This window comes from Synchiropus splendidus, chromosome 18 (genome assembly GCF_027744825.2).
Source record: "Synchiropus splendidus isolate RoL2022-P1 chromosome 18, RoL_Sspl_1.0, whole genome shotgun sequence".
In the NCBI taxonomy this organism is placed as follows: Eukaryota; Metazoa; Chordata; class Actinopteri; order Syngnathiformes; family Callionymidae; genus Synchiropus; species Synchiropus splendidus.
Window position 1 is genome coordinate 13996919 of NC_071351.1, and position 12641 is coordinate 14009559.

The 12641-nt window shown below is 41.8% G+C and overlaps 2 protein-coding genes across 2 annotated transcripts; one reads left to right on the forward strand and one right to left on the reverse strand.

Moving 5' to 3' along the window:
• Positions 1 to 157: 157 nt before the first annotated feature.
• On the reverse strand, positions 158 to 2210 carry LOC128749306 (keratin, type II cytoskeletal 8-like). The gene is made up of 9 exons (XM_053848759.1): positions 1905 to 2210; positions 1628 to 1836; positions 1490 to 1550; positions 1331 to 1426; positions 1102 to 1266; positions 887 to 1012; positions 593 to 813; positions 459 to 514; positions 158 to 381 (listed from the first exon to the last, which is right to left on the reverse strand). The coding sequence occupies exons 1-9, from the start codon at positions 2160 to 2162 to the stop codon at positions 296 to 298; spliced, it is 1278 nt and encodes a 425-aa protein (XP_053704734.1). The 5' UTR covers positions 2163 to 2210; the 3' UTR covers positions 158 to 295.
• A 3771-nt stretch (positions 2211 to 5981) lies between these two features.
• Positions 5982 to 9967, forward strand: abtb1 (ankyrin repeat and BTB (POZ) domain containing 1). Its single transcript, XM_053849529.1, has 12 exons — positions 5982 to 6059; positions 6370 to 6432; positions 6714 to 6769; positions 6945 to 7089; positions 7177 to 7336; positions 7418 to 7463; positions 7525 to 7641; positions 7735 to 7847; positions 7925 to 8023; positions 8094 to 8258; positions 8768 to 8968; positions 9222 to 9967. The coding sequence occupies exons 1-12, from the start codon at positions 6004 to 6006 to the stop codon at positions 9426 to 9428; spliced, it is 1428 nt and encodes a 475-aa protein (XP_053705504.1). The 5' UTR covers positions 5982 to 6003; the 3' UTR covers positions 9429 to 9967.
• The last annotated feature ends 2674 nt before the right edge of the window (positions 9968 to 12641 follow it).

A 12641-nucleotide genomic window follows, 5' to 3' on the forward strand; every position in this document is an offset into this window, starting at 1 on the left:
CAATACATTATTATTTCATTTAATTTCAAGATATAGTGATCTTTTTCAGTCACTGATCAAGACTACGGTGACACGTTCAAAAACGGTCGATGTGATTTCCTCATTGGGCACTAGATGACAACAAATCGCTGCTTACAAGGTGAAACTACAACCGTTTTTCAAATTCATTTTATTTCATGAACACATGATGTGAGTTTTTCCACCAGTTGTATCAGTGCAGTACACTATTGCAGTACAAGTATGGTACAAAACCCCTCACAGACTCACGATTTATTCAGTGTAATGCTTTTCAGTTTTAGTTGTATGATGCTAGATGAGTCTCCTCTTGCTTGATGAGAATCACTGGAGATTTAGGTTGCGGTGTGTCAGTCATCACAACAGCTGATGGAAAGAAACAAAAAGATGATGAAGTAGATGTTTTAAACCTGATACACTTGGTTTTAAGTCAGCATACTCACATCGTCTACTCCTTGTTGGAACTGCTTGGATGCTAACAATGGATTCCTGTCCAAGTCTGTAACATTGAGGTCAAATTTTAGTCACATTTTAATGCCTTACTTTCCCAAAAGGAGGTTCTGAAGTCACAACTTACCTCTCCTCTTCTCCCTCCAGCAGTTTCCTGTATGTGGAGATCTCAATGTCCAGCGCCAGCTTGACGTTCATGAGCTCCTGGTATTCTCTGAGCTGTCGCGTCATGTCCTGCTTGGCCTTTTGCAAAGCCAGTTCTAGGTCTCGAATTCGATCCCTCGCATCATGGACGGCGGCCTCTCCGCGCTGCTCAGCTTCAGCAATCTGCCCTTCAAGGCCTGAGCGCTGGAGAACATTGAGTGATTAAAAATGTCTCTCATTTTATCTTGAATCTTTGTTTTGCTAATCTGTGTCTCACCTGTCCCTTTACAGCATCAATCTCGTTCTGCAGGCGAGCAATCATGCGTTTTAGATCAGCAATTTCCGCCTTGGTGGTACGCAGGTCATTTCCATACTGATCGGCATCAGCACTCATCTGCTCAAACTGGTATCAGCAGACAACACAAACCCGTCATCATCAGTTGTTTGTCAGGCTCTGCAAAGGCCATGACCTGAGTTTTCATGTTTCCTTACCTTCTTTTTGTACCAGTTCTCAGCCTCCTCACGGCTGTGCGCAGCCATCTCCTCATACTGGGCCTTGACATCAGACAGGATATGATCCATCTTCAGGTCGCGGGAGTTGTCCATCTGCACCACCACAGACGTTTCCTTCAGGCTGTCTTGCAGCTCCTGCATCTCCTGTAAGTCAACACAACATTAGACAAACTGGAGGAATCTAGTTGAGATATTCGGTCGTGCTTACGGCATCATAAATCGCTCTGAGGAAGTTGACTTCATCACTGGATTCAGACACCCTGTTCTCAAGGTCCACTTTTGACAAATAGCCATTATCCACATCCTAAAAAAACATGAATAAATCGTGAGACACATATTCACATGTTATTGCCTCTGATCGAAATACCTTTTTGAGCATAACAAACTCATTTTCCGCCTCATTTCTCTTGATGATCTCTTCCTCATACCTAGGAGATTTAAACAATGTTAACATTTAACACCATCAGTCTGCAGTGAAATGTGCATCAGGGGAAGTGTATCTCACTTTTTCTTATAGTCATTGACATGTCTGTGCATGACGCTGTTCTCCATGTCCAGTTTTTGTTTGTCATTGGTCAAACCCTCCAGCTGCCTCTGCAGGTTGCTGATGTAGGACCTCAGCATGGGCTCGATGTTGGAGGTGGCAGTGGTTTGTCCCTCTAGCAGCTTCCACTTAGTTTCCAGCATTTTGTTCTGCTGCTCAAGAAACCTCACCTTTGACATGAAAAAAAAAAAACATTAGCAGAGTTTCTTCAACTCACTTCCTCTCAAAGCAGCATTACCTTATCAATGAAGGAGGCAAATCTGTTGTTAAGACTCTTGATCTGCTCTTTCTCCTGGGTTCGGACTGCTTGGATGGTTGGGTCGATGTCCACATTCACGGGGGTCAGCAAGCTCTTATTGATAGTCACGGCTGTGATGGGCTGGTTCATGCCAATGCTCATTTTGGGAATGTTGTAGGATCCCATCGAGAGGCTGCTGAACGATCCCGAAGACGAGCGCAGTCCTGGGCGGCTGCTCCTCTTCATCCTGAGACTCATCTTTGCGTCCTTCAAAGCTGTTGCCGTTTGAGACAGTGGCGATCACTTATCTTTTGGACGCTTTTATAGGCCCGAGTGGGTGTGGTGTGATAGCCGAGTTATGTGGCTCCCCAATGCGGGTAAACCTGTCTGACACTTTCCCACCTACCCATCTGAGTTTGCAGGAGCTGTTGCTATGCAGTATCAGCTCTGCAGTTGTGCAGCATTCTTGAGACCTTCCTGAGAACACAGCAGGAATTCCAGGTTTCAGAACTACATGCGCTTATGTGGTCCTTTTAAATGTTATGGAGCTTGAAGTGTTTTTTATTGGGAGGCCGTAAAATATCTCAAAACCCCACCTGTCGTCTTCTTTGAAGTCGCATTTGATTTAAAAAAAAAAAATCTTGCACATGGCACAGTTTACATTTTCATAAATGAGAAACATGCCAAATTGGCATCACATTGATTGTCACAAAGAGAGACACTACTGAGCTGCTCTTGACTAATGGGCCAATGACAGCCTTTCCTTAAGCAAACTCGGCTCATGCCTCTGAGTTCCAGGTGCATTCAGAGCTGGACACTTGAATGCAGGTGGGTGAACAGCTGTCACACTATCATTTGTTTTCTCAGTCACAGATGAAGATCACGGCCTTCGTTGCTCAGAAGTTTTGGACCTAGCAAGGTGTCCCACCTGGGCTTCTTGTCTGCTCTCGTGAAAGTATTTGTGAGATGAATATATAGGTCAGTATTTTAGATTAATTGTAACATTAACTGTCTTTCTAGATGATATCCAGGTATGACATCATTGTCCTTGAGGTCTGTAACATGGCAGGCAGTTCTGTTAAACGCCTCTCAAAAGAACTGAACAGGTATCTTAAATTATCATCCTAGATCATTTTGATTGGTGTAGCATAAGAGTGAACACAAGCCAAGATGCACGTTACAGGTTGCTGTTAAGTACTTGTTTTGCGGCTTGTTAAAGTTGATACATTATTTGGTCTATGCAACTTAAAGGGACGATGTGGTTGACTGCTGCCAGTACGAGGAAAACCAGGCGAATGACGAACTGTATGTGTACCTCTTCAAGCCACACAATACAGGTTTGTCCCGCCTTTTCATTCATTGAAAGACAAGTGTTTTGCCCTTCGGCATGGCATCAGATAAGACATCTTAAGGATTTGTTTTCTTTAGCGTAGTCAGATTTTTTTTTGACACACCAGGGCAGGTTTATCAAGTTCCTTACAACTGTTGACCTAAAGTAGCTTTGTTTTCTTGCTGCAGTGCTGAAGAATATTGCTCTGATACTACTCCCAACTGGTCAGTCGGGCACTAAGCAAGACATGGATGTGTGTTTGGCAGTGAAAAACAAATGGAGAACAAATCTGCAAGAGAAAAACAACATTTATAAATGACTCATTTGGCTTTCACAACCTGCAGATTAGGAAAATCTGAGCGTATAAAAGGCAGACATAAAACACGCCTCGCAGAATCAATGTAGAATGTCCTACTCAAGTGAACTGCTTATTTGAAGCAATTTGTGGCACATCCATCCATCCATCTTCCATCAAAGCAACTACGTCTTTCCAAATACCTTTAAAACATCATGATCGCGGGTGACTCCCATGCGCACAGAGCATAATTCACACATAGTAGGATCAGTCGCCCGTGTATTCCGAGTGACGTTAATTTCCACTGGCTGTTGTGTGAAGATGTCGACACTACTGTGAATAACAGGAATGACTGGCATGTACATTGGAGTAAAGTTCACGCCATATTACTCTGCTCATTAATGACTCCTTTGTTCTCCAATAGGATTGTTGTTTATAGGAGATGACCTGCTACCAACCATTATGGCAAACTGTTCAATTTCCATACAGAACTTTTTGAAGAAGAGGCACTATATTTTCACCTCATAAACACAGGTCGCAGATGAGCGACCAGTTCTCAGTTGAGGTGGAGCTGTACAGAATCTCCCTCTCTGGGCTGTGAAGCACAGAGACAGAGGTGACACTGTTGATACATTACTAGCATCACTTTCAGGTCAGGAGCTAAACACAATCTGGTCAGTGATGAACGCGTAGAGAGCTGACATCATTCTACCTGACGCGAAGTTATGCTGGCTTGTCATTTACAGTTGAGATGGGTGGAGCTACCAGGGTGGATAGAGTCTTTGCATTCTTCTCTCACAAACACCGACCATAAGTCTGTCATGCAAATACCATTGTAAGATTCCTAGAACATTTCTAATGTCCTGTTTTTTGATTCACGAACAATTATCATTTCAACAAGTGTGTTTTGCAGCATATAATCAGACAAGGAGGAAGCTGAAACTGTTAGGGTTCAGGATCAAAACCTTGCATGGTGTGTTCCGGCTAATCACATTTATATTGGTGTCTATTTTTTAGAGCGCTTGTAGGTGGTCAAAATGAAACTACAGCGGGGGAACCTGCAGCTGGAGCGGGAGAAACCTTCGCTTCAGATCTCCAACATACGAAAGTGACTTGCTGAGTTCAACAATGATCCCTAGAAGACACCTGTGTTTATTGTTTATAGAGAACAATTCATTAATTGAACTTTCCTATTGTGTGTTTTTCTCTCGTGGGGTGCCAAATAAAATATTTATTGTATATATTAAGTGGCATTTTGGGCTTTTTATAACTCCTACTGGCACCAGAGAGTTCATATTCAAAACAGCATTCTTAGAGTCCTGTAAAATCTGGACTCGTTCACATTGTTTCCCTCCCAGGAGGAATTTGGTTCGCATTGTCAAAGCTTTCTGAGGAATTTTTGCATGCCTCCTTAGCAAGTGCAAGGGTGTAAGGTGTGCCCTTGGTGATTTTATTTTCAATTTTTAAGGTTAGTAAACCAAAGTTTCAGCCAAACGCGTGTGACTTGGTGAGTATTGACCTGGGTCTTCATTTCCGCATTTGACAAATGATCCATACAAGCAATATATTCAACAACAGTCTTGGCTCGCTGTTATCACATCTCACCTCAGAGTCAGAGTCGCAAGTCAAGAATACCTGAGATCACTATCTGAATGAGTCAACTCAATCAAGTTCTACAGTTCTCAATGATCAAGGAATGTCTCTTCATACGCCCGCATCACATGGTTCAGATACAAAAAATGTAGCTTCTTTTAAAAGAGAAACCTGGTATAATCGCATTATGTTGAGGGAAAATAATAGATGCACAAGAAGACCGCGCAAAGTTAGGCGCAATGCAGGCAAGTGTACAGCAACAAAATAAACACCCAGCTTCATGAAAAGACAACAAACATTTACAACATAAAATCAAAGCCTAACCCAATAACATATCCGGTATCAAATTCCATTACATTACAAAGAAATTAAATTAATTAATTAAATATTTTGGTCGACAGTTATTTAAATGTGTGTTCAACATTTTTGCTTCCTATTACAGCGCAGCAGAATGTAAACATGTCCTTGTACAGCGTCTTCCTTATGATGCATTCAATGACGTAGTTCTTTTCCTCCTCCCTCTCCATAAAAATCGACTCAGGTCATACTGTATGCCCTCACATATAATTTAAACAAATCCGGGATTATAATTAATGAAGTGCAAAGCGTATGAATGAATCATTCTCATTTTGTTGATGGTTGTGCGTGGCTGGGTGAATAATCATCATATTTCCGTAACTAGTTTGCGCCACTGAAGTACACTCACCGATCACGTGATTACTTGACGACGCCTCCTAGCATAACATCCGACGTGCTGCTTCGACAAAAACAAACCGAGTGACCCAAACTGTCAGCCTGCTTTTACAAGCAAGTGATCTACCAAACAGCCGAGAGACCGCTTCGATGTATCATAGAGGACCAGAAACACCCAGCAGCACACCATGGACATGCTTGACTTATTTAACAGCTGCAAGAGAGGCGATGTATCGAGAGTCAGGTGACGACAATGAACCACCACAGCAGCAGTATTGATTGTTGTCGCTTGTCAGTTTCTGTACTCGATGAACTTGCATCTTCTAAACTTCATAGTGATCGTATTTAGACTCTAACCTCAATCCAGAGAGTAGACGGGAGCGTTGCTTTCTCTGACGTAAACAAACCTCTCAAACAAACAAACAAACATCTCCCCTCCCTGCCTCTGATATTACTACTACATAATTCATGTACACGCGTGCAAGTGTTGTGAAACCAATTTAGAATGGACATGCCTGTGTCTGTGATGAGTAAGGACTTCTGTTTCTTTCCAGATACCTTGTGGAACAGAGAGATGTGGAGCTTAATGTAAGAGATAAATGGGACAGCACACCCTTGTAAGTAAAATCATTCGATTAGTCTCATCATCAATGATATTAATCTACATGGCAAATCGCACATATTTCACCCTTTCATATCTGAAGTAGGCTACTTTTGAATTATTGTTTAGGCCAGCAAAACGTCCTCAAGTGTGGACAGTGTTCAATTCTGTGGTTGTCATTCATAACCACTGATCCTGAAGGCAACCTTGTTTCCATAATAGCAATGTTGAACTTCACTCCTGAGTGAAATCAGAAAATGAGATGTTGAATATAACTGTAAACATTGGCTTCTTTAGGTACTACGCGTGCCTGTGTGGCCACAAAGAGCTGGTCGAGTACCTTTTGGCTAATGGTGAGTTCATTAATTCTTTCATGATCTTCCAGTTATACCCTTCACAGGGAGTCTGTTGTCTATTCCACTTAGACAGAGTGAAAGGTGGACACACCTTTGTGAGGCAGGACATATACAGACATGAGACACTCACTTACAATACAGTAATGGTTGTTTAATTTGTCTTGTATTTTAGGCGCAAAGTGTGAGGCCAACACCTTTGACGGAGAGCGCTGTGTTTATGGATCGCTAAATGATTCTATCCGGCGTCTGCTGAAGGATTACAAGTGCGTCAGTGTCCGTGCCATGCAGCGGGATGACTTCAACTACTTTCTGCATGTGTAAGGACTTTCTTTCTTGCAGCCAAAAACACTGAAATTACACCTGTGTTTTTGAAAAGACTCAATAGTTATCTTTTTTTTTGCTAGGTTACTGGAGCAGGGTCAACACGGTGACGTCAAGTTCCACGTTCATGGACAAACATTTCCAGCCCACAAGTGTATTCTCAGTGCACAGTCTGAATACTTTCGTGAAATGTTTGACACAAAATGGCATGGGAAGCCCTTGATCAATCTGAAGCATCCTCTGGTAGGATGATAATCTGCCCAATCTATGTTGTCACTCTTCAGCCGTGAATCCTGTTCTGAATCGTATGTTCTTGTTTTTAAGATCAATCCTGCTGCATTTGCTGCCATTCTGCAGTATTTGTACACAGGTGAGCTCTGTCTCCTGTATGGTAGTCTCACAGTGATATTTAATTTTTGCTGGTGTTCCAGGCCGTCTTGACATCGACGTCAGCCTCGTGGAAGAATGCAGGCGGCTTGCAAAGCAGTGCAAAATGAGAGCACTCATAGAGGAGCTGGAGAATAAATGCAAGCAGGTGTACAAATTCGGTAAATTTGATCCATTTTTCTTTCAAGGAAATCAACAAGCCAGTTTGAGCTCTTCTTGATCTGACACGTGTTTTTGTCTCATTGTTAACCTAGTGTCAAACAAACCTGGAATCTGTGTGAAGGTTCTCAGTCTGGAGTCTGAGAGTTGCCAGCTCCAGGAAAACCTGGCTCTGTTAGCAGACAGTGCCATGCCTGCTGAACTCAGAGTGAGAGTGCAAAAATAAAAAATCTGACAGACACACTGAAGCATTCAGCTTATTAAGTATTTTCTCATGTTCCCCAGGTTGGTTATGGAGAGCTTCCTTTTGACCGAGTTGACCTTTTTTCGACCTATCCAGACGTCTGCTTTCAAGTGGATGGCTACACTTTCATGTGTCACAAGGTGCAACAATCTCTGAAGTGTAGACGGCATCAGAAATGATCCAAGAGTCTGATGTTTAACGTGTCTTCAGGCGTTCTTCTGTGGCCGCAGTGATTATTTCAAAGCCTTGGTGGAGGACCACTTCAGCGAGGGGGAGCAGTTGCAGTCTCAGCCTGGAATCCCAGTCATCACTCTGCATATTTCCCATGAAATCTTCATCCACCTCATGTACTACATCTACTGCAACAACACAGAGGTGTGTGTTCTTAATTCCCACAGCCGGGTTTCGCCTTCTATTTCATTTCCGCCAATTTGAGGTGTGGCTAATACTTGTGCTGTGTGATAACCGTGAGAACAACTGTGCCGTGGTTTAGAGAGCATCTATCATTTAAAGATTAAGCCCACATCCTTCCACACATTTTGACATGTAGGTCATTATATATAATGCTATATAATAAATAATAATAAATATATAAACAGTGTACCAGTGTTGCTGCTGGCCCACAGGTACAGTCAAGATGAAAATGGAGCTGAAATGACTGGTTACATTTAATCATTTAAAGGAGAATATAGTTATATATTTTATATATAGATTTTCCATAATAATATGCTTGTTGTAGGTCATAAAATAGTCACACCTCTTTCTCTGCTGAATGCAAATTATGGTTGTATTTTATTGCACCTCTATATAATACTTGACTGAGACAACAGTGTGAAATCAAACGCATTATTATCTGACTTCTGACAGCATTGTTTGATCTGCAGCTCACCCCGGAATGCGTGTTTGACGTCCTGTGTGTGGCAGACATGTATCTCCTGTCGGGCCTGAAGCGTTTGTGCGGAAAGACGCTTGCCGCCATGATCTGTGAGGAGAATGTCTTAAATATGTGGAAGACAGCCAAGCTGTTCCGTCTAATGCGTCTTGAGGATCAGTGCACCGAGTATATGGCCAAAATTATTGAGCAGGTGAGTGTTGTTTTTGTGAAAGAACAAATAATTTGGCTTATTTGTTTCAAGCGCCAACAGACATGCAAGCAGTTTAGTGTGTACAGCAAGACCAGTGTAAACTAACAAACACATATTTACATACAAAAGAACACATCCTCTGACGTAAATTGAAACAAACACTTCCTAGTGCAGATTGTGTTTTGAGTTTTGATCAGAGAGGCGATGCAGTAGCAGTGTGCCATGTTTCCGCTGATAACCTCCTCTGTCTCAGCTGGTGGAGCTGCCCGAATTTACTGAGATGGTTCAGGAAGATGCAGCTTCACTGGAGGACCGCCACGAGACCGACTCCGTCCCCTTGGTAGACGAGATCCGCTACCATATCACCAGTAACGTGCAGACGTACAGTGAGATCGAGGATGCTAATCAGAAGCTGATGATCCTGGAAGATCTGCTGACCAGCATCAACATCGACTGTTAGATATCCCCCAGGTGATGATGCTGCACGCTCACCAGGAATGTTTTGTGTGTATATTATTCATTAGGTTAAAGTATATGGTTTAGTATAATAACCCTGGAAACATGGCGCTTATTTGGAGTGAGTTTGTTTTGGTGCTTGAGTTGAATGCTGCAGAAAAAAATCTTTATTTTATCTTTATCTTAAGCAATTCTCTGTCCACAGGGCCATTTCATCTATCTGTTCGGTAGTTTAATTGTTACACTATTTTTGTGTGTTTTCCAGCGCTTTTGAAAACATGAATATGCTTATTTATTTTATATACATTCATGTTTGTTTTGTTGAAGTTTATATTGTTTTATTGCATCTGCTATAAGGAGATTTAGCAGGCCATTCAAAGTTGTTTTAAGACAAAAAACAGACCTCACATCTCACTGCTCCTGAAAATGTACAGCTTCCTCAACTTCTTTAGTCCAGTTTTATGTTCCAGTCCTTGAAATGTCTGCCTGTTCTTCTGTGTTTCATTTTGTCAACAGCAAAATAAAACAGTGGAAACCAGGTCGATTTCGGTCGTTTTTAGTTAGATACATATATGTACGCAGTCAAAAATAAATACATTTTGATGTATGAGAAATACATTTTTTGCGTAAAAATCGCGTGAAGCACGAAACAGCAGCTGCCGTTTAGTGCTCAAGGGGGCGCCCTTTCTCAGCTTTTCCTCCACACCGGCTGCTGACTCCACTGACACGTTTTGTCTCGGCTCAGGGGGAAGTTTAAAAAAAAAAATCCCATTCATTCGCTGCCCAGGGTTCAGTGTTAGGTCATTTCCCACATGTATCTTTCTGGATGTATTGTGACTTCAAGTTGAGCTCCTCTGGCTTCCTTATTTCATGATGTCACTTAAACGGGGCCTCTGAAGTTTCAGTGGCTCAGGGAGCCGAGGTCGAATGGGGGGTTACCACACAAAAAGAGCAGTCCAACTGAAAAACTCAATCCATTCATGAGACTCCCTGGCTTTCTGCCTTGCGCTAACTTAAAGCTATTCACAAGAAAACCCCAACATAACTATGACCTGATGTTTTAATGCTGTATCCAAGCTACACTGCTGACTTCTGGTTGAATGTGGGGACAGTTTAGTATCGGACATAAACTATTCTGCCGGGTACTGTATTTAAGCACTGTGCAAAGCCCTGTACATGTAGATGCACTCATTTCCATACAGCGTTTGCAAATCAAATCAGCTTCACTGAGACTGAAGTCCACTTCCATTCCACCGCTTTTTACCTCTGAACTCATTCAAAGTTCATCAGAGCTGGAAGTGTTTGCAGAAAATCCTGACTTCCAATGTTGACTTTTCCCCTAATGTTTATGAGAAATAAAAAGGGAGTGTTAAAGGTTGGGCCTGTGACTGCATGGTGGTGGTTTTATTTTTAATCTTGTCACTAGTTCCAACTGAGCGCAGGACTGTCTGATGTCTTTATTCGTTGTTAAACAGGGATTATGTCTCGCTGAGGAGACTGAACATGAAGTGATCTTAAAACCTTCACAATATTTCTCATCGACTTGTTTTTTTTAAAAATTCATTTCAACAAGTGTTAAGTCTCCTTTTGACCATGTGACTTGACTTGAGATTTGCCGCCACATAAATCCTGTGTTTACACAGGAGGGATGCGTGCTGTTCAGCATTTGCCAGCTATTATGTAAGAAGAGGCATGGTAAAGAGAACACACGGTGAAATGAAACGAAGGTTGCCGCCAAGATGATCTCTTGATTGGATTGTCTCGAAATGAGAAGGGGTGAGCGGCCAGTCAGTGACACTGTGTATACCAGGATGAAAATACCTGTTGTTGTATTCAGTGACTGGACCGCCGGGAATTCTGGTTATTTCTTGTTCTTTTATTGACATGGCTGGATAATACCTGGGTGGATAACATTGGATTTTATATTAAAAATAAACAAAGGAACCTGCTGACCTGTGGAAAAGTCTGAGATGTTGGTTCTCACTACTGAGAAAAAATCTGGCGAAATGCATGCAAAAGCGTCTTTCTTGGGTCAGCAATTCTCAGTCTATCCCAGTGAGAAGTTGGACTAGTCTGCACCCTGGCTGCAGAAACTTTTAAGTCTTAAACTGAAAGTCTATCTAATGTTGGAGGAAGTCAGAAAAATATGTATAATTTACGTCAATATTGCACTATTTTTAACTTAATATCATTGGCATGCATTTATTTTATCAATATTATAAATAGAATTTCTTTTGGCATTTGAAATATCATTGTGCATTGAGCTCAATGTGACAGCAGGTGGCAGTACTTTTTCGGAACTAGCTGACAACGCACATTCGAGTGCTGCAGTTTCCTTCAATCCTTCAAAAGACTCAAGGATCCAGATGGTAAACCAGATTTCATTGAAATCCATTCCTTTATTTGTGGGTTAATTTAATACACGGATAAACACATAGCGTATCTTATAATTTCAGATGTAATCTCAAGCAATTCTTACTATTTGGCTGAGCCCAGAAGTCCTAATTTCAACTGTTGCCGGCCAATGTCCTTATATACCACTCCGTAGTCTCAAAGTAGGATCTGCGTAAGATACGTCCATGGTAATATGGGATTAAGTCTCACATGCACTCGCGTTAGATATCAGTCAGCTTTGTATACACAGCACTTATCTCGGAAAATAACCAGAGTCTGTGTTGTTGCGTTAAGTTACACATCTAACTTTATAGCCCTTCATTGCTTGTTGTGAGCTCCATCTGAGGTGGATCACAAGGTTGACAACAAGGCCAGCTCTGGAGATAGATACAAACAGCGTCTGCATGTGAGACAGGATTACTCTGCTACCATGTGACTGCTTTGCCCTTAGACAGACCTCTAACAAAAGAGGAGAACACTGTGTTGCTGAGAGGAAAATACAAATCAATTAAAACTGTACCATGCTGTGCACACCATATGAATTAAAGTGGACTATAAATGTTTTCAAGTGTGATGTAATACTAGTTTTATAGGATGGTATTCTCTAGTTTTGGTAATCTAAAGAACAACATTCCACAGGCCCTTTAAGGTCACTCTACTTTAGATTCTACCCTGGTTTGTCCTCTCAAAGAGCCTCAAAACTCTTACCAGTCACCCCGACTGCCTTTAGCAATGAGGGAAAAAAAGGCTTTGTTTCTCAGCAGAAAGGCGCAAAGTGACTTTAAAGCTGCAAAGTGAGAACAAGCTGCTGACTTACTGTGGA